The 26,581-nt window shown below is 48.8% G+C and overlaps 1 protein-coding gene across 1 annotated transcript in view; it reads right to left on the bottom strand.

Annotated features, from left to right (window-relative positions):
* Positions 1–1,699: 1,699 nt before the first annotated feature.
* KPNB1 (karyopherin subunit beta 1) overlaps positions 1,700–26,581 on the bottom strand; it is a 28,513-nt gene continuing 3,631 nt past the window's right edge. Inside the window, exons 3-21 of the mRNA XM_039388678.1 lie at positions 25,871–26,053; positions 23,606–23,806; positions 21,117–21,269; positions 20,008–20,067; positions 19,793–19,882; positions 18,325–18,435; positions 15,895–15,996; positions 13,737–13,961; positions 12,002–12,193; positions 9,687–9,817; positions 8,166–8,313; positions 7,805–7,876; positions 6,023–6,167; positions 4,331–4,413; positions 3,649–3,756; positions 3,260–3,403; positions 3,068–3,173; positions 2,368–2,482; positions 1,700–1,910 (exon numbers count right to left, since the gene is read on the bottom strand). Coding sequence (XP_039244612.1) covers positions 1,745–1,910; positions 2,368–2,482; positions 3,068–3,173; positions 3,260–3,403; positions 3,649–3,756; positions 4,331–4,413; positions 6,023–6,167; positions 7,805–7,876; positions 8,166–8,313; positions 9,687–9,817; positions 12,002–12,193; positions 13,737–13,961; positions 15,895–15,996; positions 18,325–18,435; positions 19,793–19,882; positions 20,008–20,067; positions 21,117–21,269; positions 23,606–23,806; positions 25,871–26,053 — 2,535 coding nt within the window. The 3' untranslated portion in view covers positions 1,700–1,744. The remainder of the gene's footprint in view (positions 1,911–2,367; positions 2,483–3,067; positions 3,174–3,259; positions 3,404–3,648; positions 3,757–4,330; positions 4,414–6,022; positions 6,168–7,804; positions 7,877–8,165; positions 8,314–9,686; positions 9,818–12,001; positions 12,194–13,736; positions 13,962–15,894; positions 15,997–18,324; positions 18,436–19,792; positions 19,883–20,007; positions 20,068–21,116; positions 21,270–23,605; positions 23,807–25,870; positions 26,054–26,581) is intronic.

The following is a 26,581-nucleotide window of genomic DNA, read 5'->3' as shown; positions in this document are numbered from 1 at the left end:
TACATCTCTTAACGCTGCATCAGTAAGACCAACAAAAAAAAAACGTCTGGTTAAGTTTATGAAATGCCACAGCCAACCCTTTGTTTTTCTGTCTTTATAATGTTTGGTGTGAGATTGTTTGGGTGGTTTTTTTGTGTGTTTGTTTTTTTTTTTTTTTGGTGTGTGTCTGTTTTTTTGTTGTTGTTGGGAAAAGATAAACTGCAATGACTTGAAGTTGAGAATGTGGATACCTCCTCACTCACACACACTCACTCCTCGACTGAAAATCCTTCACCCTCCCCCTTCCTCACCCCGTGCTGGAGATCCCAAAGCTCCACCTCTCTCTCCAGCAGCCAAGACCTCGCAGAGCACCACAGTTGATCCCAGTTTTTGGTTTTTTCCTCTCTCTCTCTCTCCTCTCCCAACTGGCAGTTCCTCCTGGAGAAGCCAGTCCCGGGCTGTTGGGAGAAGAGCCTCCCCCTCGTGTTGCTTGGACAGAATTCCCGAAAATTCCCTCTTCCCGCTGCCGGCTCAGCGCTGCTCCCGTGGCTGCTCCCGGGATTTTCAATGTGGTTGTGTTGGTGTTGGGTTTTTTTTCCTTGTGGTTTTTTTTTCTTTTTTTCCTCAAGCCTCACTCACACTCATCCTCTCATTCCCAAACATTCAGCATCCGTGCACACTCCTCACTTCCGGGTTGTTTTTTTGTTTTCAAAAGATTGGAGATTTTTTTTCCAGTGGGCCCCCCCCAACACCCCCCCCCCCCCCCCCCCGGGTCTCATGGTGTCCTCCCAATGGTAACCAGATCGGGAAGCAAAGGGGGGCGGAAAAGGACAAACAAGGTGAAAAAAAAAAAAGAAAAAAAAAAAAAGGGGTCTGTCACTATTTGGGGATGTGGGTGGGGTGGGCTCGATCCTGGAGGGCTTTTCCAACCTTAATAATTCCATGATTCTACAAAAAAACAACCCCAAAATCCAACATTCACGTGGAAAAAACTGACCTTGCGGGACCACAAGAGAAATAACAGGGATACTAAAGGAATTCCAGGACGGGTGACAAGGCTGGGACACTCAATCCTGCCAAAATAATCCTCCATCCCACTTTTCCATACAACCTGCTCCCTTTAAAAAGGTGTTTCGGTGGAATCATGGAACATCTGAAGCTGGAATGGAGCCCCGAGGATCAGATTCCAGCTCCCTCAAACTCAACTGTGGCACTGAGAGCAGCTCCCAGGTGCTCCCTGAACTCCAAGGCCTCAATTCCAGCAGGTCTGGAGGGGGCAGGATGGTCCCCAAGGAGCACAAGTGACACATTTGAGGAAGGAGAGGGATTTTTCTATGGGCAGACAGTGACAGGAATGGTTTTAAACTGCCAGAGGGGGCGAGGAGTGATGGGATCTTGGGAAGGAATCCTTCCCTGGCACAGGTTGCCCAGAGAAGCTGTGGCTGCCCCATCCCTGGAAATGTCCAAGGCCAGGTTGGAGCAACCTGGGACAGAGGAATGTGTCCCTGGGGGTGGAACTGGATGAGCTTTGAGGTCCCTTCCAACCCAAACCACTCCATGACTCCACGTTTCACCCCCAATCCCTCCAGCCTGGTGTGAGTTCCCCACGTTCCTCCCCCCTGGATTTGTCCTGACAAACCAACCAACCCCCCCGAGCAAAAACAAACGAGGACCAACCTCCTGGAGAGAACAGAGCCTTTGGGGTTGTGCCTCTTCCAGGCTGATCCCCCAAGTGTGGAGCAGGGAAGGAGGTGGGAGGGAGCCCTTACCAAGCTTGATTCTTCAGTTTTCTCAGCTCTTTAGTCGCCCAGGTCGCGAGAGTTTTCGTTTTGTTCGTCTTGGATCTCCTCCCTTCCGTTAGCAGTTCATGGATCATGGGTCTGGCTTCTACTAATTTCAGAACATCTTTCCCAAATGCTGTACACAAATCCCTGGAAGGAGGGGAGAGAGAGGCTCTGAGCACCACAAGCAGCTGTGCCAGCACGCAGAGCTCTGACTCACAGATCCTTTGGAAAACGCTGCAGATGGTCACTGATTCCAGGCCTGCCACTGAAAGGGATGTTCAGCCTCCTGTCCCAGGGCTGATCTGCCCTAAATTCAGCAGGAAGGACTAAAACACCCCCAACTGGGTTTCCTCTGGACCCTGAGGACGGGAGGCTTTTTGCTTCTGAGCTTTTCTGTTTCAGCTCATCCCTTTAAAAACCCTAAATCTGGAACTCCCGTGACGACCTCCACCTTCCACCTCCCAGTTTCCACCCGTGTGACGCCTTCACACCCCGAGTTAAACACCCAGCACTGCTGTAAAACCCCAGGGCTGACGTTAAACACTTGAGACAGGCAGGAGAAAGGGCAGATTCCAGGGATTCTGGAATGGGGGGAAGGCCTTACCCTATGAGCCCGGCGGCACAGGCCACCACCCCGTCCGTGTGATCCTCGTCCCCAGCGATGTGGTCGATGTAGGACAGGATAAATTCTACTCTGGGCTGCACCAGCATCACATCAGCTGCAAGGGAAAGGCTCTGTCAGAGCAGGGGGACACAGGGACAGCGTGACAGGGCTTCCAGGGATTCCAGCAAACCCAAAACAGGCGGAATCTGACCCAAAAGAGCTTCTCTGACAGGGAGGGGAAATGCTGCCAGAGGAACCACAGTGAAAGGCTCTAAACACGCTCCCTGCCTGTGGCAGCAGAGTGTTCACTCCCACAGGGGAGGGGATGAACGGGGATATTCCCATGGATGTGATAACCACGGAGAAAAGGTGCTCAGGGGGGACCTTATTCCTCCCTGGAAGGAGGTTGGAGCCAGGTCGGGCTCTGATCCCAGAACAAGGGACAGGACAAGAGGAAAGGGCCTCAAGCTGCAGCAGGGGAGGCTCAGATGGGATATCTGGGAAAACTTCTTCATGGAAAGGGTTGTAAAGCACTGGCACAGGGCAGTGGTGGAGTCACATCCCTGGAATATTCCAAACACGTGTGGGATGTGGCACTTGGGGATGTGGGTCAGAGGTGACACAGCAGTGCTGGGCTGACAGATCCTTAAGGATCTTTTCCAACCTCAGCATTCCCGCGATCCCAGCCCAGGGTACTCACGGTGCACGTTCTCCTGGTCTCCCTTCAATCCCTGGATGATCCCAGTGTAGGCTTCCAGGCAGCCCTCCCTCAGCTCGTTCAGGTAATCCACCATGTCATAGTCAGACTGGAAAGGGCCACAGGAATGGGAATGAGACACTGGGAACGCCCTGAGGACGAGCACAGCCCGTTGCTGGGCTGGGCACATCTTACCTTGTCCACCTGTGCCTGGGATGCCTGTTGGAGGGTGTTCAGCACCACGTCCAGGTACTTCTTAAACTCCCCCCCAATGGCCAGGGCGATGTCCCCAAACACTGAGAGGATCTGGGGCTTCACAGACCTATGGACATTTTCATTCTGGAAGAGATTCCAGCAGGGCCAACGTTCAGTTTTTTGGGAAGGGGACGGAGCCAATAAATGCAGATTATTTACTCCAAATGCAAATCCTTGCCCCCAATAAGTTTGGATCCCGTTCAAATAGTAAGCAAGATAGTTGTCAAACAGGAGATGATCCGAGCATTCCTAACACTTGTGCTTCTCCCACCTCCCACCTCCCTCGGAGTGTGCAGCCAACTGTTACTAATGAGGAGGGAAACACTCACCCCCAAGTTCTCCAGGAGCAGCTGCATAACCTCGTCACAGAAAGGCAGGATGTTGGACTGCAGGGCTCTGCACAAGTCCCCAACCAGGCCCACTGCAGACAGGCAGACCTGCAAATAGCACAGCAACACCCCCAGCGTGAGTCAGTCCCTGCTCCAGCCTCCCGGATCCCGCTCCTTCCAGCACTCTGGAGTGGGGAGAGGTTAATTAAACCACGGGGAATAACGACCCTGAGAGCAGCTGAGGAGTCCCTGGGCAGTCCCTGCTTCCTTAACCTGCTTCCTTAACCCCAGAGCCGAGATCCAGGTGCCCAGGGAGAGACAGGGATTGAGTCTGAGCAAACCCAACCACGTCGTGTCTCAGCACCCACCCCCTTGGAGGGCACCAGGGCTCGACATTCCAACGGGAAATCCCAGCCAGCAGAACCTCCTTCCTCATCAAGGCCAGCAAATGTGCAGTGTCCAGGCACTGGAGGCTCCTGCTGCACTAAGTCTGAATTTATGCACAGAATTAGACTGGTTTGGGCTGGAAGGGACTTTAAAGATCATCACATTCCACCCCTTGCTGTGGGCAGGGACACCTTCCACTAGCCCAGGTCGCTCCAGCCTGGCCTTGGACACTTCCAGGGATCCAGGGGCAGCCACAGCTTCTCTGGGCAAAGGGAGCAAAGTCTTGGATCTCTACCTGGTACTCGGCATAGTTCTTCAGTCCAATGCCAAGGAAGGGTTTGAAGGCATCCATGTACTTCAGGAACTCTCCACCTAAGACTGTGCGTGGAAAATATTCCAGTTAGAAAGAAAAAAAAAACCACTTGTGACTGGAATCCTATTTTGCTGGAGTTCAACAAGTCAGAAGCTCACCACTGCATCCCACCCAGACCCAGTGGAAATCAATCCTCCTCCAGGTAACACCCAGGAAATGAGGGGCACTGAAATGTGTCCACCTGGAGATTCCCAAGAGCCAAATTCCCTGCGGATTTTTGCCACTGTGATTTGTGATAAACAAGAGCAGTGGCTGTAAATCCACTGCCAGAACAGCCCTGAGTCACCAGGGGAGGTGAATCACTCAGGTAACATCCAATCTGTCCTGGAGCTGCTCCAAGGGAACAGGTTCCCTTGGGATGGGAACTGGACAGAGCAGCACTAATTTGAGGTGTTGTTTTTTTTTTTTTCCCTGGCAAAATTTGCTCTGTGGCAAGATTATAAACTGAAATCAAACCATTCCTTCGTGGAACAGAAATCTGGAATAACCAGCCAGGCTCAGACATGGCGAGATCATGGAACACAGGATGGTTTGGGTTGGAAGGGACCTTAAGGATCATCCAGTTCTACTCTCAGGGACACCTTCCACCAGCCCAGGTTGCTCCAGGTCCCTTGGACACTTCCAGGGATGGGGCAGCCACAGCTTCTCTGGGAAATCCATTCCAGCCCCTCTCCACCCCCACAGGGAAGAATTCCTTCCCAACATCCCCTTCCTGAGTCCATTTCTCCAGGAAAAGGAGGAGCAACGATACACAGATCTGTGGAGTCAGACCTGGCATTCCAATGGGAAATCCCAGCCAGCAGAACCTCCTTCCTCACTAAGATCAACAAATGTCCAGTGTCCAGGCACTGGAAACTTCTGCTGGATTAACCCGAATTTGGGTGCAGAATTAGAACAGTTTGGCTGGGAAGGACCTCAGAGATCATCACATTCCATCCCCTGCCATGGGCAGGGACACCTTCCACTGGCCCAGGTTGCTCCAGCCTGGTCTTGGACACTTCCAGGGATGGAAGTGCAACGAGGCTGGGGAAGGGACTGGAGCACAAGTGCTGGGAGGAGAGGCTGAGGGAGCTGGGGGGGCTCAGCCTGGAGAAGAGGAGGCTCAGGGGAGACCTCCTCACTCTCTGCAACTCCCTGACAGGAGGGGGGAGCCAGGGAGGGGTTGGTCTCTTTTCCCAGGCAACCAGCAGTAGGACAAGAGGGCACAGTCTCAAGCTGTGCCAGGGGAGGTTTAGGTTGGATATTAGAAAGAATTTCTTTGCAGAGAGGGTGCTCAGCCATTGGAATGGGCTGCCCAGGGAAGGGGATGGATTCTCCATCCCTGGAGGTTTTTAAGCTGAGACTGGATGTGGCATCAGTGCCATGGGCTGGGAACCACGGCGGGGTTGGATCAAGGGTTGGACTTGATGATCTCAGAGGTCTTTTCCAACCCAGCTGATTCTCTGATTCTCTGATTTTATGATTCTATGAAGTGCAGCCACAGCTCCTCCATCCCAGGGGTGCTCACACGACGCCTCGAGCAAAACCAGCACTTGAAGCTATTTTTCCCCCTCCCCCACAAACCAAACCAGCAGGATCCAAAGCTGCCCTGCCCTGTCCCAGCCCAGAGCTGACCTTCCACCAGGGTGCTGACAGCCATCAGGGCGTCCTCCTGCACTCCCCCCGAGCCCGCCGTGCTCTGGAACATCCTCAGCAGCGAGGCCATGACCACGTCCGAGATCTGCAGGGCATCCTGGTGCTGCACCTTCCTCAGCACGTTCTGCAGGGACAGGAGGACACACCACCACTGTTCCCATCCCTCTGAGCCCACATGAAGCTTTTCCACCCCCCCTCTCCCCCCTCTTCCCCAGAAAGGAAACTGCTGTTTGAACTCCGCCGCCGCAAAATCCCTTTTCATTCTGCTCCCATTCAATTCTGCAGCCACAGGATGAGCTGAATTTACCTTTCCTCTGCATAGGCTGTTCTCCCAGCTTTCCATTTGTAAGCTGGAATTAAATGTGACCAGCCCAAATCTGATCCTATGAGAACAAAGAAAGCAAGGAGGGTCCCTTTTCTCTGTCCCGGCACCGTGAGGGTGAGCTCGGACGGGCCCAACTTTAGAAATGCTGGTTGTTGAAAGAAAATGCTTTTTTATGGGAAGAGAAGGACCAATTCCCTATAATAACAATTATTTTAAGGCTGATTCTTCACTCCAAAGAGATGGACTCAGGCTGTTTAAATAATTAAGCCTTGATTTAGAGAATTAACAGGGTGGTTTGGGTCGGAAGGGACCTTGGAGATCATCAAATTCCAACCTTCCACTAAGCCCAGGTTGCTCCAAGCCCTGTTCAAACTGGCCTTGGACACCTCCAGGGATGGGATTTTCTCATTCCTTTTAAATATTAACAAATGGATTTATGGTAGAATAATAAAAAATACTGTAACAAAACAGTGTATGTGACCATTTAACAGTGATAAAAGCCCCTCTGCTGAGTTTTACTCAGTGGAATTTAAGTATTTGCTGCAATTGAGGAAATGCTTTAGGTTCAGATTTTGGGATAATGAAGAAACACATGTTTATAAATTAAAATTGGCAGTTTAATTCCACTTCTCTTACACTCCCCAGGGGCAAACAAAGCTGTGCTGGGAGAGATCAGGGATCAGCAGAAGGAGATTCCAGACACTGAATCTCCCCTTTAAAGCCCAACTTAAGGACAGATTATTCCCATCTACCCATTATTTTTTAAAATTAACCTAAAAATTGGAGAGTGAAAGCAACCATAAGGCTTTTGAGGGAGCAGATGAATGATTCCTCAAATCAACCTGGAGACAAACAGCCCAGATTCCAACGGGGTGCTCTGAGCAATCTCCTGAGAGCTGATTTTGGGGGAGAAAAAAAAAAATTAAGTGTTTTCAGTGGGATCTGTAGGAGTAACCAAGGAACTGCACTGCCCTGGTGCTCCCAGTCACACTGCTCATTACCAGATGTTTCATTTCAAGGCCTCTTGGTGCCTTTTAATTAGAGCCATTTGAAATCAGAACACCAACCACAGGAGGCAGATGAAGGAATTCGAGCCGTGCTGGAGGGTTTTTTTTTTTGCCTGTGCCAAGCAAAGGGGTTGTTCAGGCTGTAGCCAACACAGGAGCCAAGCTGACAGCACATACAATCCTTTATCCCACCTTTAACAGGCTGCCCACAGTGTTCCTGCTTCAAATTGCCCTAAATTCTGCCACCGGAGCGCGACTCGAGGCTTCTGATCCTCGTCTCACCTCCCACGTGTCAGCTGGGACACAAATCCACTTTTCCTCATTCAGATCTGATCAACAGGCCCCGAGCCTGGCTCCTCAGGGGCACGGGAGCATCCCCAGAGCCACCCCATTCCCATAAAACCCCCCGGGGGACAGCGGGACACTCACCTGGAGAGTCGCGCACAGGAGGGACTGGAGGTCGTTGAACTGGATTCTGTCTGAGGTGCTCTGGATGTGAGACTGGAACACAAGGGAAAAGAGGCTGCACTGGGTTCTGACAACACCAGCACATCCACACTGTGTTCAAATATTTGGTTTTTTAGGGTTTTTTTGTTTTTTTTTTTTTCAAATTAAAGACAAGAGGGACTGCGCGGAAGCTCAGAAGAGAATCCCAGGATCTTAAATCCCACCCAGTCCCACCTTCCACCAGCCCAGGTTGCTCTAAGCCCTGTCCAACGTGGCCTTGGGACACTCCCAGGGATGGAGCAGCAGCTCTCTAAGGGGGGAGGTCGAATTGGGATTTACCCACCTCCATCTGCAGCACTTGCTGGAGCCGCTCCATGATGACCAGGGTTGTTTTTTGGACAGCAGGATAACAGTCCTTGGCACTGTTTTTCACTATTTCCATCAGGGATTCATATGCAGAACTCCTCAAGTTATTCTGGTGTCCATCAGGCCTGGAACAGAAGGGATAATTTGCAGCTCCCAGTGGCTCAGCCTTGCTTAGAAACAGACTTTTTTTTTTTTTTTCTTTTTAATTTTAGTAAACCAGCAACAGCCACATTTCAGTGCTGTGACAAGCAGCACTTGCATCCCTGCATTGCAAGCCTTGAAAGCAAAGGAAATTTATGAAGCCACTTTTAGCACTTTTTTTTTTTTTTTTTTTCAATTCTCTATTAATGATTTTCAGCATCTGGGAAGGAGGAGAGGGAGAGGAAAAGCCTCGAAGCCCCCAGAGAGAGGTGAGCAGCACATCAGTGCCCCTCTGGCTCCCCCCTGACACTGAGCTGGGATAGAAAGACAGCTGAGAGTGAGTGATGGGCTCCAGAGCCTTGAGCCAGACACTCCTGTCTGGATGGAAATTAGGCAGGGAGAGCTTGGGCTGAGCTCTTCAGATGAGGAGGATCAATCCTGCAGCAAAAAGGCTCCAGACTGAGCTGAGCCAGGCACTGAACTCTGAGCTGGGGGGATTTATGGGACCTCCAAGGCACCATAAAACTGCAGCTTTACCCTGAGTTTTCACATCTGCAGGGCTGGGAGCAAAAATCTTTTGCCTTGGTGGGAAGGGATGGAACCTCCAGGGGAGAGGGATGGAGGGGAACAGGCAGGGAAATGTGGAATTTTGGGTGTCCTGCTGAAATTCCTGGTTATCCAATGGCCCTGCAGGCAACCTGGCTGGGTGGGAAACTGGGCACTTAAAATTCAGATTGAAAGGAAAGTAGAGGGGGTTCAAAAAAAAATAGGAGATTCAAGATAAAGTAGGAGAGGTTAAAAGTAAAATAAGGGAGACTGGAAGTAAGAGAAGAGATTCAGAGGAAAACTGGGGGGATTCAGAGGAAAACTGGGGGGATTCAGAGGAAAACAGGAGATTGGAAGTAAAATAGGAGAGATTCAAAGCAAAACTGAGGAGATTCAAAGGAAAAATCAAAAGAGATTCAGACTAAAACAGGAGAGATTCAAAACCAGGGGGTTTAAAGTAAAATAAAAGGTTGAAGGTAAAATGAGAGATTCAGAGGAAGAGGGGAGAGATTCAAAACCAGGAGAGATTCAAAACCAGGAGAGATTCAAAGTAAAACCAGGAGAGATTCAAAGTAAAACCAGGAGAAATTCAAAAGTAAAACCAGGAGAGGTTCAAAAGTAAAAAGAGGAGAAATTCAAAAGTAAAACCAGGAGAGGTTCAAAAGTAAAAAGAGGAGAAATTCAAAGTAAAAACAGGAGAGATTGAAAAACAGGAGATTCAAAGGAAAACAGGAGAGACTCAAGGCAAAAAAAGAGCTTCAAGATAAAAAAAAAAGGAGATATTTGAAGTAAAAGCAGGAGAGATTGGTACCTGTCTGCAGTCTCCAGAAGTTTCTGCACGATCAGCTCGAAGGAGGAGGACAAGCAGTAGGTTGCTGGTTCTTCCTGATCATCAGCCACATCTGCAGCTTCATAGGCAGCTTCAGCAAGGCTGGAGAAGGCCTGGAACACACCAAAAAACAGGGATTTTATTTCCCCTGAGTTCAGCCTCGCTGCTGCAGGAACACACATTCCATCAGGGCTCGTTGTAAGGACCAAAAAATAAGAAACCAAACCCCCAAAAAACCCCCCCTCCCCAGGATTAACAAGTGCAGAGCGACTGTGCTGAGCCAGGTGGGTTTAGAGGGGTTTGAAAAGCTCCCTGATTTTCATTTTCATTTCAAAAAGGCATCGTAATCATCCCCCTGAGCAGACAAAAAAGCCACAGAAAGCTCCCTGGACCTTTGCCAGGAGTGAGTGATGGAGAAGGGGAAGCCTTTAAACCCCTGGAAGAGGGAAGGAACAGCTCCTGTCACTCCTGAAGCTTGTTTTGACAGGCAAATCCTCCTCTCCACCCAGCTCTACCCCAGCAGGGATGTGGAGCAGCAGAGATGCCTCTGGGAGTGGATCCTGCTCCCCAGTTAGTTCTGGAATCACCACAGATCCGGGTGATGGTGAACAAGGTTTTCCACCTTTTCCTTAAGCTGCCTCCCAAAAAAACCCCCCCTAAATCCCAGCATCCCTTTTCCAAACAGCCATTACACCTCACCAGGGAGTTCCCACTGAAGGCAACTTTTAAACTCAGGGAATATTATAATTTTTCTCCTTAAAAATCCATTCATTCCTTAATTTTTTCCCCACAGTCACAAAAGACTTTGAGATCATTTGAGTGTCAACCACAGTGTGGTGTTGGCTGAGCAAGCCCTGAATCAGCTGGAAAACCTTTTAAGTGTGTGTAAAAATCTGGGGAAAACAATATGGGAAAAATAATATAGGAAAATGCAGAGAAATGTGAAAAGAAATGGGGGGAGAAATAAATGGGGGAAAAAGAAATAAATGGGTGGAGAAATAAATGGAAGGGAAAGAAATAAATGGGGGGAAAGAAAAATAGGGGGAAAGAAGTAAATGGGGGAAGAAATAAATGAGGAGAAAGAAAGAAATGGAGGAAACAAATGGGGGGAAGAAATAAATGAGGGGAAGAAATAAATGGGGGGAAAGAAAGAAATGGGGGAAAGAAAGAAATGGAGGGAAAGAAAGAAATGGAGGGAAAGAAAGAAAGAAATGGGGGGAGAAATAAATGGGGGAAAGAAATAAATGGGGGGAAAGAAATAAATGGGGGGAAAGAAATAAATGGGGGGAAGAAATAAATGGGGGAAGAAATAAATGGGGGGAAAAGAAATAAATGGGGGGGAAAAGAAATAAATGGGGGGAAGAAATACAGAAAAAATACAAGAAAAGTATAGAAAAATATAGGGGAAATATAGAAAAATATGGGGAAAATATAGAAAAATATGGGGAAAATATAAACGTGTGTATTCACATCTGTATCTATCGATTTGTATCCACAGATATCCCAATAACTCCCTGACAGGAGGAGGTCGGGCTCTTCTCCCAGTAACAAGCAATGGGACAAAAGGAAACACCCTCAAGCTGCTCCAGGGCAGGTTCAGGGTGGACATGAGGGAGAATTCCTTCATGGCAAGAGTGGCCAGGCACGGGAACAGGAGGGAATCCCCACCCCTGGAGTGCTGTGTCCAGCTCTGGGCCCTCAGCTCAGGAAGGACATGGAGGGGCTGGAGCAGGGCCAGAGGAGAGCAACGAGGCTGGGGAAGGGACTGGAGCACAAGTGCTGTGAGGAGAGGCTGAGGGAGCTGGGGGGGCTCAGCCTGGAGAAGAGGAGGCTCAGGGGAGACCTCCTCACTCTCTGCAACTCCCTGACAGGAGGGGGGAGCCGGGGGGGGTTGGTCTCTTTTCCCAGGCAACCATCAGCAAGACAAGAGGGCTGGGTCTGCAGCTGTGCCAGGGGAGGGTTAGGTTGGAGATTAGGAAGAATTTCTTTGCAGAGAGGGTGCTCAGCCATTGGAATGGGCTGCCCAGGGAAGTGGGGGATTCTCCATCCCTGGAGGATTTTAAGCTGAGACTGGATGTGGCATCAGTGCCATGGGCTGGGAACCACAGTGGTAGTGGATCAAGGGTTGGACTTGATGATCTCAGAGGTCTTTTCCAACCCAGCTGATTCTGGGATTCTCTGACCCCACTGGAGGACACGGGGAACAGCCGGACACGACCTCCGAGCCCAGCGATCCCATGGGAGCAGCATTCCCGGGCTGGGCCGGGTTCCCCCCGAGCTCCCGGGGGTTTCCTCACCCAGCAGACGTTGGTGGCCACCCTGGGCTCGGCGCTGAGCCCCTCCATGAGGCACTGCAGCAGCGGGGCCAGGTAGATGTCGTTGATGGCGGCCTCGGGCAGCATCTCGCAGATCCGCCCCACCGTCCAGGCCGTCGTGTCCCTCACCACCACACTGGGGTCCTTCATCAGCTCTATCAACGTGGGCATGGCCTGCAACAGCAGCCAGGAGCAGCCAGGTCAGCACGTGCCAAAGGCAGGGTTTGAATTCCTCCAGCCCACACAGCTCCCCCCACCCTGTCACCTCCAAACCTTGCTCTGACATCAAACCCCCCTCTCCGTGCAGTTCTACCCTCTGTGCCCTCAGAAGGAGGAGCAGAGATGCTCTTTGGGAGCAAATCCCCTTATCCACTCAATTCTACCCTCTGTTCTCTCAGAGGGCAGGAGCAGAGATGCTCTCTGGGAGCAAACCCCCCTCTCCGCTCAGTTCTACCCTCTGTGCCCTCAGGAAGCAGGATCAGAGATGCTCTTTGGGAGCAAAACCCCCTCTCTGCCCAGTTCTACTCTCTGTTCTCTCAGAAGGCAGGATCAGAGATGCTCTTTGGGAGCAAATCCCCCTCTCTGCCCAGTTCTACTCTCTGTTCTCTCAGGAAGCAGGATCAGAGATGCTCTTTGGGAGCAAATCCCCCTCTCTGCTCAGTCCCACCCTCTGTTCTCTCAGAGGGCAGGAGCAGAGATGCTCTTTGGGACCAAATCCCCCTCTCTGCTCAGTCCCACTCTCTCAGCTCCCTCGGAAGGCAGGGAGGGACATGGAGCAGCAGGGGTGGATCTGCATCAAGATAAAATCCTCCTGCTCCCCAGTCAGTTCTGGAATCACCACAGAGCCAGGTTTAGGTGATGAGGAACAAGGTGTGTCTCATCTCTTCCTTAAGCCTCCCCCAAAAAAGGCTAAATGCCAACATTCCTTTCCCAAACACTTTGTTTTCCATTTTGTTTTCCATCCCACCTGTACCAGGGACAGTTTCCACAGTGTTTACAAACTCAAGGCAACTCCCACACCCAACATTAAATTAACCCAGGGATTTTTGGCTCCACAAGCCTCCAAAAACCAGGTGATATCCTTCTGATTTTCCCTGAATTAAGGGGATGTGCAAACCAGAATTCCTCCTCCAATTAACCCAGGAATTTTTGGCTCTACAAGCATCCCAAACCAGGTGAAATCCCTCTTGATTTGCAGAATCCCTCCTCCAAGAAACCCTTGGATTTTTAGCCCTACAAACCTCCAAAATCAGGTGATATCCTTCCGATTTTCCTTAAATTAAGAGCATGCACAAGCCAAAATTCCTGCTCCAAGTAATCCAGGTATTTCTGGCTCTACAAACCTCCAAAAATGGGGTGACATCCCTCTGATTTTCCTTGAATTAAGAGGATGTTCAAAGCAGAATTCCTGCTCCAATTGACCCAGGGATTTTTGGCTCTAAAAACCTCAAAAATGGGGTGAAATCCTTCTGATTTCCCCTGAACTAATAGGATGTGCAAACCACAGTTCCTGCTCCAGTTAAACAGCTCCTTCCCCCACTAAGCCCAGGCTCTTAAACCCTTTAAAAGCTCAGCCTGGGATTCTCTCACCTGTTTTGTTCAACGAGAACCTCCTGCAATTTAACTCCAGGATAAAAAAAACCAAACAAACAAACAGGGAAACAATTCCTCCCAAAAACCCACGGGTTTTTAACCCTCCAAGCCCCCCAGAACTCACCTGTATTACTAAAGGTTTGAGCTGGTTGGGCTCCGGCCCTTCCAGGATGCATCCGAAGGCCATCACGGCCGCGTCCCGGTACCTCCAGTCGGGGTTCTTGATGTGCTCCTTGATGAAGGGCAGCACGTGGGGGACGATGTCGTCCTCGCAGCACGTGGCCAGCAGCATCAGGCACACCCCAGCAGCCTTGCAGGGGTTCCAGTCGTCGTCGTCGTCGTTCTCATCCTGGAACAAAGCGCCGGGAACGTCCCTGAGCACCCGCGGGACCCGTGGGATTCGTGGGATTCGATCCATCCCAGTGTGGCAGAGGGGTTACTCAATCCCTCTGCACCTTCCCAACCTGGAGCAAAGCTCTGCTGGCACACCTGGAGGGGCCTCACCCGCTTTCCCAACTCCCTCCCCCTCTCATCCAGGTGGAAGTTTTATCCCCTGGATCCGTTATCATCCATCCCGGAGTGATCCCTGGGGATTTTTGGCTCCAGGAGCCTCCAAAAGCAGGTGATGTCCTTCTAATTCTCCTTAAATTAAGGCAAGAATTCCTGCTCCAAATAATCCAGGGATTTTTTGGCTCTACAAACTTCCAAAACTGGGTGAAATCCTTCTGATTTTCCTTGAATTAAGAGGATGTTCAAAGCAGAATTCCTGCTCCAATTAACCCAGGGATTTTCAGCCCTACAAACCTCCAAAAATGGGGTGAAATCCTTCTGATTTCCCCTGAATTAAAGGATGTGCAAACCACAGTTCCTGCTCCAGTTAAACAGCTCCTTCCCCCACTAAGCCCAGGCTCTTAAACCCTTTAAAAGCTCAGCCTGGGATTCTCTCACCTGTTTTGTTTAACAAGCACTTGAGAACCTCCTGCAATTTAACTCCAAGACAAAAAAAAAAACAACAAACAAACAGGGAAACAATTCCCTGGATTCACTCAGAGCACTTTTCCCAGCCAAATGAACTCTGTCCCGTACAGCTTAATTAACAGTTTTATTTTCTAATTAGACCTGCTGCAGCAATTCCATTAGTTTTGATTAGCCTGGGAAGCACAGCCCCAAACAAGTCCCTGGGAAGTGTTTAATGGGCACTAAATAAACACTCCAGGCTCAAAGATTCCAGGAGCTGGATCTCAGAACGTGCAACACCGGGTTTAGTTTCATCAATATTTCCTTAGGAATACAGGGAATTATTACCAGACCTCTCCAGAAATCACAAAGGCAGGGAGGTGTGAACAGAACCGAGCAGGGAAAAAGCTGCTGGAGGCAGTTCCAGAGTCTCAGCCCCAAAAGTGATGCATCATTTGCTCAGAGTGGTGCATGAAATCTCATCACAGACCGAGGAACTGCCACCACCCGGAGCCCCTCCGGGAGCAGGGGGAGCAGGAACCCCCTTCCCAAGGCAGCCAGGAAGGAGCACCCTGATCCCAGAGCTCTGGACCTGGAGCTCCAAACTCCCCAGGAATTCTGAACTCACCCTGATCCCAGAGCTCTGGACCCAGAGCTCCAAACTCCCCAGGAATTCTGAACTCCCCCTGATCCCAGAGCTCTGGACCTGGAGCTGCAAACCCCCCAGGAATTCTGAGCTCACCCTGATCCCAGAGCTCTGGACCTGGAGCTCCAAACCCCCCAGGAATTCTGAGCTCACCCTGATCCCAGAGCTCTGGACCCAGAGCTCCAAACTCCCCAGGAATTCTGAGCTCACCCTGATCCCAGAGCTCTGGACCTGGAGCTGCAAACTCCCCAGGAATTCTGAACTCACCCTGATCCCAGAGCTCTGGACCTGGAGCTGCAAACCCCCAGGAATTCTGAACTCACCCTGATCCCAGAGCTCTGGACCTGGAGCTGCAAACCCCCCAGGAATTCTGAACTCCCCCTGATCCCAGAGCTTTGGACCCAGAGCTCCAAACTCCCCAGGAATTCTGAATTCCCCCTGATCCCAGAGCTCTGGACCTGGAGCTGCAAACCCCCCAGGAATTCTGAATTCCCCCTGATCCCAGAGCTCTGGACCCAGAGCTGCAAACCCCCAGGAATTCTGAACTCCCCCTGATCCCAGAGCTCCAAACCCCCCAGGAATTCTGAACTCCCCCTGATCCCAGAGCTCCAAACCCCCCAGGAATTCTGAGCTCACCCTGATCCCAGAGCTCCAAACCCCCCAGGAATCCTGAACTCACCTGCTTGGTCAAGGTCTGTGTGAGGATTGGCACCAAATACTGCAGTGCCCCCTTGGCATAGAACTTGCTGGTGTGCTCTGGAGGCCTCCCTTGTTCTGCTGCCTGGAAAAAAAAGGGGTAAAAAGGGGGTTTTCAGTGGCTAAAGAGGATGAATTTATTATAAACTCCCTTTAAAGTTATTATGTAATATATATAAAATATATCTAAAAATTATACACATATAAAATATATCATAATATATATGACAATAATAGCATATTATACATATTAGGTACACTATGCATTATATTATATATTATACATTATATATAATGATTACATTATATTATACATCATATTTTAACAGATACTGTACATTATATTATAAATACTATTATATTATAAGTACTATTATATTATAAATACTATTATAATTATCTACTATTATAAATATTAATATATCCATGACACTAATAGTGCAATATGTAAATATATATTACGAATATACAATATATAGTAAAATAAATAAATAATAATAATAATTATTATTATTATTATTATTATTATTGTAGTTGTTGTTAGTATTAATTCTTATAACCCCCAAATTTCCCTTTCCATGCTTTCCTCTCCTTCCCCAACACAAATCCGGAGCCAGGAAGCTCAAGGACACCCTGCACCCAAACCAAATATCCCAACACCCAAGCTGAATTTCCCATTCCATGCACGCCCAGATCCCTCCTCCCAGGGCACAATTATCCCTATTTTCAGTTCCCAGGTCTAATTAACAAGTGGCCCCGAGGTGAAGGAGCAAAAGGTGCTCAGCAAACCCCCCAAGCCCACGTGCTGCTGCCTGTCCTTTTCTCCTTGCCTTTTTTTATTTTATTTGGGGAGCATTCAACATAAATATATATTTAGCTGCTTTTAAAGATGGAAATGATTCATCTCTCCAGCCCTTCAAAGTTTCAGCTGTTATTGATCTCTGCAGTTCATTTCTGCAAACAGCATCTGCATGCAGAACAATACCCCCCAAAATCCAGCCCTTCCAAGGGATAATTACTTTTATTCCAGCCACAGTTTTATATTTAACTCATAAATAATGGGTTGGGTAGAGTGGGATCAATCCTTCTGCAGGCTGGGGTGGGACTGAGCCCCTCGTGGCTGCGACAGACCCCAAAATTTAAGGGCACAGAGTCCCCCAAAGCAGTAGGGAATCAAAGAACTGCTCTGGATTCCTTGGGATGCATCAATACAACGACTCCAAGAGCAGCAGCTCCAGGATCTGCGAATTCCCTGGCCTGGAGAACACGCTGAGTGCACACTCAGGTTAACCCTGGAGCTGGAGCTGGCTCTGGAATGTTAACAAGGGATCAGGTCCCTGTCAGGCCCCACTGGCACAGCCCCAGCCCTGCCTGGCACAGCCAGACCTGTCCCAGGACCTCCAGCTCCATTCCCAGCCTGCCTGGGAAGGATTTTCCTCTCTTAATCTGCTCCAGGAAGGGAAAGGGGCAGAGCTGAGCTTCACTCAGAGCTTTACCTTGAACCACAGAGCTCCAAACCCACCCCAATCCCTCCCTGGGAGGGGGGCGAGGCCCTGGCACAGGTTGCCCAGAGAAATTTTGGATGCCCCTGGATCCCTGGAAGTGTCCAAGGTCAGGTTGGACGGGGCTTGGAGCAACCTGGGACAGTGGGAGGTGTCCCTGCCCATGGCAGGGGGTGGGATTGGATCTCTGAGGTCCCTTCCAACCCAAAACACGCCGGGGATTCCACGATTAAATCTTGGCAGTGACTGTGCAGATCTAAACCTTTGGTGTTATTAAACCAGCACATTTTTGATTGTTATTCCATTGCTGGAAAAATCTGGGAGAGGCCTGGGATAGGAGCAGCACCTGTGTTTAAGTGCAGCACAACGGGAAAATAGGGAATAAGAAATAAAGAGTGGGTTAATGGGGTTATTTTAAAGAAAATACCAGGTTTGACAGGGCTTGGAGCAACATGGTCTGACAGAAAGTGTCCCTGCCCTTGGCAGGAGCTGGAACTGGAATTTTTAAGGTCCTTCCAACCCAAATAATTTAATCACAGATTAAATGTGTGATTAAAGAAAATTCCCAATGCAGCCCCCTCAGCCAAGGCCTCACATTCACCTCGTGGGGCAGAACAACCCGAGCACTGCTCACCACTGCACTGCTTCCAACCATTCCTCCCCCAGAAACGGGAATTCCAAACGGGAATTCCAAAGCTCCCGCTTTAAAATAAAAAGGAGAAACCAAGGCAGGTTTTTTTTCAAGGAAAAAAAAAAAATAAATAAGGCAACAAAAGGTTGCTGTTTTTTCCTGAACCGTCTCAGCCTCAGCAGCAGCCCCGGCCTGGGGGGGGCTCCGGTGGGTTCCCCTTTTTTGGGAGGACATTCCCACGACATTCCCAGCTGGATGCAAGCCTTGCCAGGGCTCCCACCTCCGAGGCCTCGATGGCCAAGTCCATCTCCTCGTCGCAGACGTTGGACCAGAACTCGATGCCCTGCAGGGCCACCTCGTCGATGTCGCTCTTCATCGCCTCGATCGTGATCTGGGACGGGCAGAACACCAAGAAAAGGGAAAAAAAGGACACTTGAACAAGTTGTTCCTCCCGGAATCCACGTCCCCACTTCGGGCCTGTGGCTGAAATCGGAGGCCACACTGGAGTTTTTGTTCTTGGAGGTTCCAAAGGGGTTGTGCTGTCGGATCTGAGCCCCCTGGGAGGGCTGGAGGGCAAACTCAGCATTTGGAGCCTCAGGGCTGAATCCTGCTGGGGGTTACGGGGGTTTATAGGGAGAGGGATTGCCAGCATCCAGGAAAAGGGAGGGGAAGGAGGAATACAAGAGGAATTAAAATCAGGAATACAAGAGGAATTAAAATCAGGAATACAAAAGGAAGAAAAATCAGAAATACCAGAGGAACTAAAATCAGGAATACAAGAGGAAGAAAAATGAGGAATATAACAGGAATTAAAATCAGGAATACAAGAGGAGTTAAAATCAGGAATACAAGGGGAATTAAAATCAGGAATACAAGGGGAATTAAAATCAGGAATACAGGAGGAATTAAAATGAGGAATACAACAGGAATTAAAATGAGGAATACAGGAGGAATTAAAATCAGGAATACCAGAGGAAGAAAAATGAGGAATACAAGAGGGACTAAAACCAGGAATACCAGAGGGATTAAAATCAGGAATACAAGGGGAATTAAAATCAGGAATACAAGAGGAATTAAAATGAGGAATACAAGGGGAATTAAAATCAGGAATACAAGAGGAATTAAAATGAGGAATACAAGGGGAATTAAAATCAGGAATACAAGAGGAATTAAAATCAGGAATACAGGAGGAATTAAAATCAGGAATACAAGAGGAATTAAAATCAGGAATACCAGAGGGATTAAAATCAGGAATACCAGAGGAATTAAAATCAGGAATACAAGGGGAATTAAAATCAGGAATACCAGAGGGATTAAAATGAGGAATACAAGAGGAAGAAAAATGAGGAATACAAGCAGAAGAAAGAATCAGGAATGTAAGGAAACTTTTGTAAAAGATTAGCATAAAGGAGGACAGGGAGATCAGGCAGATAAATGTGAGAAATATAAATACAAGTAAAGGAACACTGTAGAAATAAGTATGAGAAATATAAATATAAATAAAGGAAGATCAGAAGCAACTATGAGGAATATGGACATAAATGTGAGAATCAGAACTACAAATACGTGTGAGAATTACAAATACAAATATATATGAGAAATACAGATACAAATATGAGAATTATAAATACAAATATGAGACTTATAAATACAAATATGAGAATTATAAATACAAATAAATATGAGAATTATAAATACGAATAAATATGAGATACAAAAATGCAAATATAAGAAATCTGACTACTCACAGCAAACAGAGCAGGCCCCATGTAAGTCTCCATATACTGATAATAAAGGGACATTATCTTCACCAGGTTCTGTAAGGCAGCCACTCGTACCTTTGGGGCAAAAAAGGGATTATTTAACACAATTCTGGTTGTTTTACCTGGGTTTGGGTGTCAGAGGTTCCCCCCCAGCTGCCCCAGGAAGGTGCAGGGGCAAAGCAAGCCCTGAGTTCACTCACCCTCGTATCTGGACACTGTGTTGCTTCACAGACTACTTGCATAATAAAGTGCCTTTCAGACTAGAGAAAAGAAAGCAAAAAGAACATTAGAAGGGGCTTTACAAAAGCACTGGAGGCTTCCTGGGGGGGCTGAGTTTGAGCCTGGCCTGGCCCAGTCCCTCCTGCAGCACTTGTGAAGGTCCAGGGGCAGCCCAGGGCACTCACTGCACTGTTTGAAACCATTTCTACCCCAAAAGGGGGAATCCCAAGCTTTCCTTTGCAAGGGTTCAACGGGCTGTCTTTAAAATAAAAGGGAAATAAAGACTCAGCTTTTCAGGGAAAGGAGTAAAAAAAAAAAAATCCCTGCTGTTCCCTATTTTCAGCAGTTTCTTCCTGAAAATTCCAGTCAGGACATCGATTTCTCGGGGGGGCAGCACCTGGATTCCCACTTTTTGGCAGGAAGGAACAGATTTATTTATTATTATTATTATTTGAGAGGTTATTTAACAGGACTGAGCCCACAGAAACGGAGCCTGAATGGATCAGGCACCTCCCATCCCCAGTTCTGGAAGGCTCAGCTGATCCCCCATCAACACCCACCGAGGATTTTAGGGAGAGGTTTCCATGAAAAGCCCCTCTAAGCTGGAGGTTCAGCATTAATCCCACCTTCCCCACACTGTCCCTGGCAGAGAACTAAGGGATAAGACTTAGGCTGAGAAGGAAAAGACAAAATCCATGGGTTTGGCTGCTCTGCAAAGAGGCTCATCCCGAGGTTGGACTTTTCCTCCCCCAACGATTTCCAGAGGCCAAGTTAAACCTGGATGGGAGCCACAAGCACTTGAAAGGAAGTGCTGATCCAAGCTGGTCCCGGATCAGGAAAGCAGAGCATCCAACAGGCTCAGCTCTAAGGTCAGTTCAACTTCATTCCCCCCCTCTCCCAAAAAAAAAAAACAACCCCAAACGCTTCCTCGGCACCGAAAATTTCCAGGGGATTTTTTTAGAGGTGAATCCAAGTCTCAGCCAGAACAGGATTATCCATCAAAATTCAGCGTGGTGCATGATTCCTCATCACAGACCGTGGATTCAGCCCTGGGATCTGAGGCCAAGGGGGGGTTTTTTTCCCTCCTCACCTCTTTGTCAAAGTTTGCTTTGGTGAATTCCAAAGAGTTCAGGAGTGCGTTTGTGGCCGCCAGCTTGACGTTGTTGCTGGGCTCTTCCTTCCTCATTCCCTGGATGATGGCTGTCAGGATCTCGTTGGATTTGTCCTGGAGCTGCTCTGGATCCTGGGAAGAAGTTTCCATGCAGTTATTTGCCACCTTAACAGCTTTTTTTTCTCAATACATTGAGTACCCCCTGAGCTCAATCCTGACGTCTACAAGTTTTAGGACATTTTGCTCTGAGCTCAATCCTGACGTCTACAAGTTTTAGGACGTTTTGCTCACTGGGAAATCCAAGGAATTCCTACACCACAACACCTTTGCTGCTTTTGGGATGAGGAGGAGACTGAACTGAGCACAAAAACTCCATAAATGCAAAGCCAAACAAATCCCAGCTGTATCAACCATAAGCCAACAAGCTCCAGGACTTGACTTTGCTCACCCAGAATGTTAAAAAACCACTGATTTCCAATTAATTTATGGACTGGGTAGAGCTCTACTTTTACTGGTAAATTTGCCAATATCTTTTAGGCATAACAGCAAAAAAATGCACTGCCTGGAGCAGCAGCAAGGGCAGGAAACTGTTAAATCACTGTTAAACACTCAAGGCTTAGGGAATAAAGCTGTGAACACACACTAAAGATTCATTTTTCTTCGTGGCAAAACCAAGTCTGCAGGACCCACAAGTAACTGGGTGAATTGTTACATCAGGGTTTACCCAGCAGAAAAATTTAAGGTTCCCAAACTACTGCCACAAAACTATAAAAACTCTAAAGGGGGGATCTTATAAAATAAATATAAGATGGGATATACCCAACCAGCAAGGCAGGGCACCCAAAAATCCAGAGGTTAGTGATCCATTCCACCCCAAAAAACCCAAGGAACAGCCCCTCCAGAGTTGCAGGGACTCGTCACAAACAGATTTCCTCTTTTATTTCACTTTTCTCCCCAGTGAAACCAACCCCCTGAAGCCAAATAAAAGCCCCAAATGAAAGATTTCCCCTCCTGCCTCACTCCAGAGAGATTCCAGCAGGGACACACATTCTCCAGGACATTCAGTGGCACCAAAAGAGCAGCTGCTAATTCCAGTTTTCAGCAGCAGGACACAGTTTTCCAACCAATTCCCACCAGGTGCTGCAATCCCGGGATAAACCCACCGGAGGTGCCTCCAAGAGCTCAACATTCCTGCCTCAAAAATTCCCAAATTAACAACACAGGGGCTTCCCTACCAGTATGAAGGTCAGGTTTTCCCAAGCCAGGAAGGCATCAAACACTGAGCCCTGTTTTCTCCCTGGTTTTAGCCAACGTTTGGATGCTGAGCTGGAGTTTTCCCCCGGCCTCGTGTGACCGCAGGGACACGGAAACTTAAACCTTCCCTTCAGGAAACATGACCTGGATTCGGGCTGGGAAAGCAGGTCAGTCCTTCCAGGCACCATCCCTGGGTTTACTCCCACAGCTCTGCCAGCAGGATTAGGAACAGACAGCACAGGGAAGCACCGACAGCCTCCTGGCTATGGAATCATGGAATGCTTAAGGCTGGAAAAGCCCTCCAAGACTGTCAGGTCAGAGAATCATGGAACACCCCGAGCTGGGAGGGATCCATGAGGATCATCCAATCCAACTCCTGGCCTTGCACAGCACATCCCAAAATCCCACCCTGTCCCTGAGAGTGTTGTCCAAACATTCCCTGAGCTCCGGCAGCCCTGGGGCCGTGACCAAACCCTGGGGAGTTCCAGTGTCCAACCATCCTCTGGAGGAAGAGGCTTTCCCAAAAATCCAGCCCCAATCCCTCCTGACACAGCTTCAATTCCAACCACAGGAGGGAGAAAGGAAGAGAAGAGGTGCTGGGAAGACCTTGGGAGCAAAATCCTCATGGAAATGCTTCAACCAGCACCTCCTGGAGTTCTGGCTGTGACCAAACCCTGGGGAGTTCCTGTGTCCAACCAACTTCTAGGGAAGAACCTTTCCTAAATCCCTCCTGACACAGCTTCAAGCCCAACCACGGGAGGGAAAAAGGAAAAGAAGAGGTTCTGGGGAGACCCTGGGAGCAAAATCCTCATGGAAATGCTTCAACTTGGAGCTCTGGCAGGGCTGTGTCCAACCACCTTCTAGGGAAGAACCTTTCCCAAAATCCCACCCCAATCCCCCGACACAGCTTCAATCCCAACCACAGGAGGGAGAAAGGAAGAGGAGAGGTGCTGGGAAGATCTTGGGAGCAAAATCCTCATGGAAATGCTTCAACCAGCACCTCCTGGAGCTCTGGCTGTGACCAAACCCTGGGGAGTTCCAGTGTCCAACCACCCTCTGGGGGAAGAAGTTTGTCCTAAAATCCAACCTAAACATCTCTGACACAGCTTCGATCCCAACCACAGGAGGGAGAAAGGAGGAGAAGAGGTTGTGGGGAGAGCCTGGGAGCAGGATCCCGCCGGGAATGCCCCGGAGCAGCCCCGGGGTGCACTCACAATGTCCTGGCAGATGTAGCCGATGGCCTCCAGCGTGGACTCCTTCATGTGCTCGGTGCTGTGCTGGTTGGTGACGTTGGCCACCAGCTGGGGGATGAGCTCTGGCCACTGGTTCATGGGGATTTCGGCGCAGGCGATCCCGGCCACGCACTGGGAGGCCGAGCTGGGCCGGTAGGTCTCCGTTCCCAGGGTCTGGAGCACCTGGAATGGGGCAGGGAAGGGGTTGGGGCAGGGACTGCCCGTCCCAAATCCTCCCCAGCAGAGCAGTTGGCTTGTCCTGCTTCCTGCTGCAAACAGGGACCATGTTTGCAGGGTCAGAATCCCAGTGGGAAGTGGGATCCAGCTGGGATTCCATCCTTTAACTCTGGGAACAGTCCATGTGCCACAGCAGGGCAAGGGCTCAAACAATCCATCCCCACTCAGAAAGACAAATCATCATAAAGCAAAAATTATTCATATCACCATCAAATTGTCATTTAAAAATCGCTACAAAGCAAAATTATTGTTATCAGTTAAAATTATAAGGACAAAGCAAAACTATTATTATTTAAAATTATAAGGATAAAGCAAAATTATTATTATTATTATTATTAGTTAAAATTTATAAAGACAAAGCAAAATTATTGTTATCAGTTAAAATTATAAGGACAAAGCAAAATTATAATTATTTAAAATTATAAAGATAAAGCAAAATTATTACTATTATTAGTTAAAATTTATAAGGACAAAGCAAAATTGTTATTATTAGTTAAAATTATCAAGACAAAGCAAAATTATTATTAGTTAAAATTATCAAGACAAAGCAAAATTGTTACTATTGTTAGTTAAAATTATAAAGACAAAGCAAAATTGTTACTATTGTTAGTTAAAATTATAAAGACAAAGCAAAATTGTTATTATTATTTAAAATTATAAAGACAAAGCAAAATTATTATGATTAGCTAAAATTATAAAGACAAAGCAAAATAATAATTACTAGTAGTTAAAATTTATAAGGACAAAGCAAAATTGTTATTATTATTAGTTAAAATTATAAGGACAAAGCAAAATTGTTATTATTATTATTAGTTAAAATTATAAAGACAAATTATTGTTGTTGTTGTTGTTGTTATTATTACTAAAATTATAGTGGAGCAAATTAACAAAACAGAAATTGGGGGTGAAATCCCTGCCCAAACACCAATTATTTTTTCTGCCAAAACAATCTACAGAACCATTCAGACCAACAATTTCCTTTCACGTTGCAATCAATTAAAATGATTTTTTTGGGTATTCTTCCACAACTCTTTTTTAGGAAAACCAGAGGGATCACACTGCTCACATCCAAGGATCATTCTCCTCCCATCAGCCAAAAAACCACTGAGCCACCACTTCTGTCACTGCAAACCCCCAAACTTTGACCATCACAGAGCTCAGGGGTCCTCAGGCAAACTCCCAAAACTGAAACATCTTATTTTCTATTTGGGATTTGCAATTTTTTATCATTTTCTACTCTTAAAACTCCTTTTAACTCCTCAGGCCTCTGGTCAGGCACTGACTGTGCTTCCAGGGTGGGATTGTGAAACTCCTCAGGAAGCTGTTCCTCGGGAAAGGAGGAAAAACCTTCCCTGGGGGGGGTTTTCTTCTGGAAAAATCAAAGCCAAGAACTGCAGAGGAGGAGCTGTGGATTCATGGAATGGTTTGGGTGGGAAGGGACCTTAAAATTCACCCAGTGCCACCCCCAGCCATGGGCAGGGACATCTCCCACTGTCCCAGGTTGCTCCAAGCCCCATCCAACCTGGCCTTGGACACTTCCAGGGATCCAGGGGCAGCCCCAGCTCCTCTGGGCACCCTGTGCCAGTGTTTTAACACCCTCATGGGAAAAACTTCCTTCTGCCTCATCCAAATCAATTCTGCACTTTAAAACCATCGCCCCTTTTCCTCTCAGAATCCCAGAACACCCCGAGCCGGAGGGGATCCCCAAGGATCACCCAGTGCCACCCCAAAATGCCCCCCTTGCCCCTGAGAGCGTTGTCCAAACGCTCCCTGAGCTCTGGCAGGTTTGGAGCCGGGACATTCCCAGGGAATTCCAGTGCCCAACCACCCTCTGGAGAAAGAGCCTCGTCCCGATTTCCCCCCAGTACTTGTATGGAATAAATAAACATCCCACAAGAAGCACCACAAGTCCAGATGCTGCTGCTGCTCCAACGGGAGACTTGGCAGGTGGAAAAACGATGGAAAAAGACATTCCAAGGTGAGAGACCCCCCCAAAACCCCGAGACTCACGTAGTTCTTGACCTCCCTGCGGGCGTTGGCGTCGATGGCCAGCCATCTCTGCTGGTACTGGGCCTTGATGTCGGGATCCTTGGAAGTCAGGGAATTCTTGATCTGCAGCCCCGCTGCCACTCGAGCCACTTGGCTGTTCCCGGGATTTGCCAGCACTCTGGACAGTTCCACCAGGAAGGTCGGCTGGGGACACAGAGCAGGGTCAGCCCCCGACCCACAGCGCTGGGGGAGAACCCCCCTGAGCCCGGGAGCCCCCAGGAACACCCTCTGGGATCACCCTCTGGGATCACCCTCTGGGATCACCCCCCAGGAACACCCTCTGGGAACACCCTCTGGGATCACCCCCCAGGAACAGCCTCTGGGATCACCCTCTGGGATCACCCCCCAGGAACAGCCCCCAGGAACACCCTCTGGGATCACCCTCTGGGATCACCCTCTGAGATCACCCCCCAGGAACAGCCCCCAGGAACACCCTCTGGGATCACCCTCTGGGATCATCCTCTGGGATCACCCCCCAGGAACACCCTCTGGGATCACCCTCTGGGATCACCCCCCCGGAACAGCCCCCAGGAACACCCTCTGGGATCACCCTCTGGGATCACCTCCCAGGAACACCCCCCAGGAACAGCCTCCAGGAACACCCTCTGGGATCACCCCCCAGGAACAGCCCCCAGGAACAGCCTCCAGGAACACCCCCTGGGATCACCCTCT

This window comes from Pipra filicauda, unplaced genomic scaffold (assembly GCF_003945595.2).
Source record: "Pipra filicauda isolate LSUMZ 115617 unplaced genomic scaffold, ASM394559v2 scaffold674_size163209_pilon, whole genome shotgun sequence".
NCBI classification, from domain to species: domain Eukaryota; kingdom Metazoa; phylum Chordata; class Aves; order Passeriformes; family Pipridae; genus Pipra; species Pipra filicauda.
This window is presented reverse-complemented; position numbering and strand designations above follow the sequence as displayed.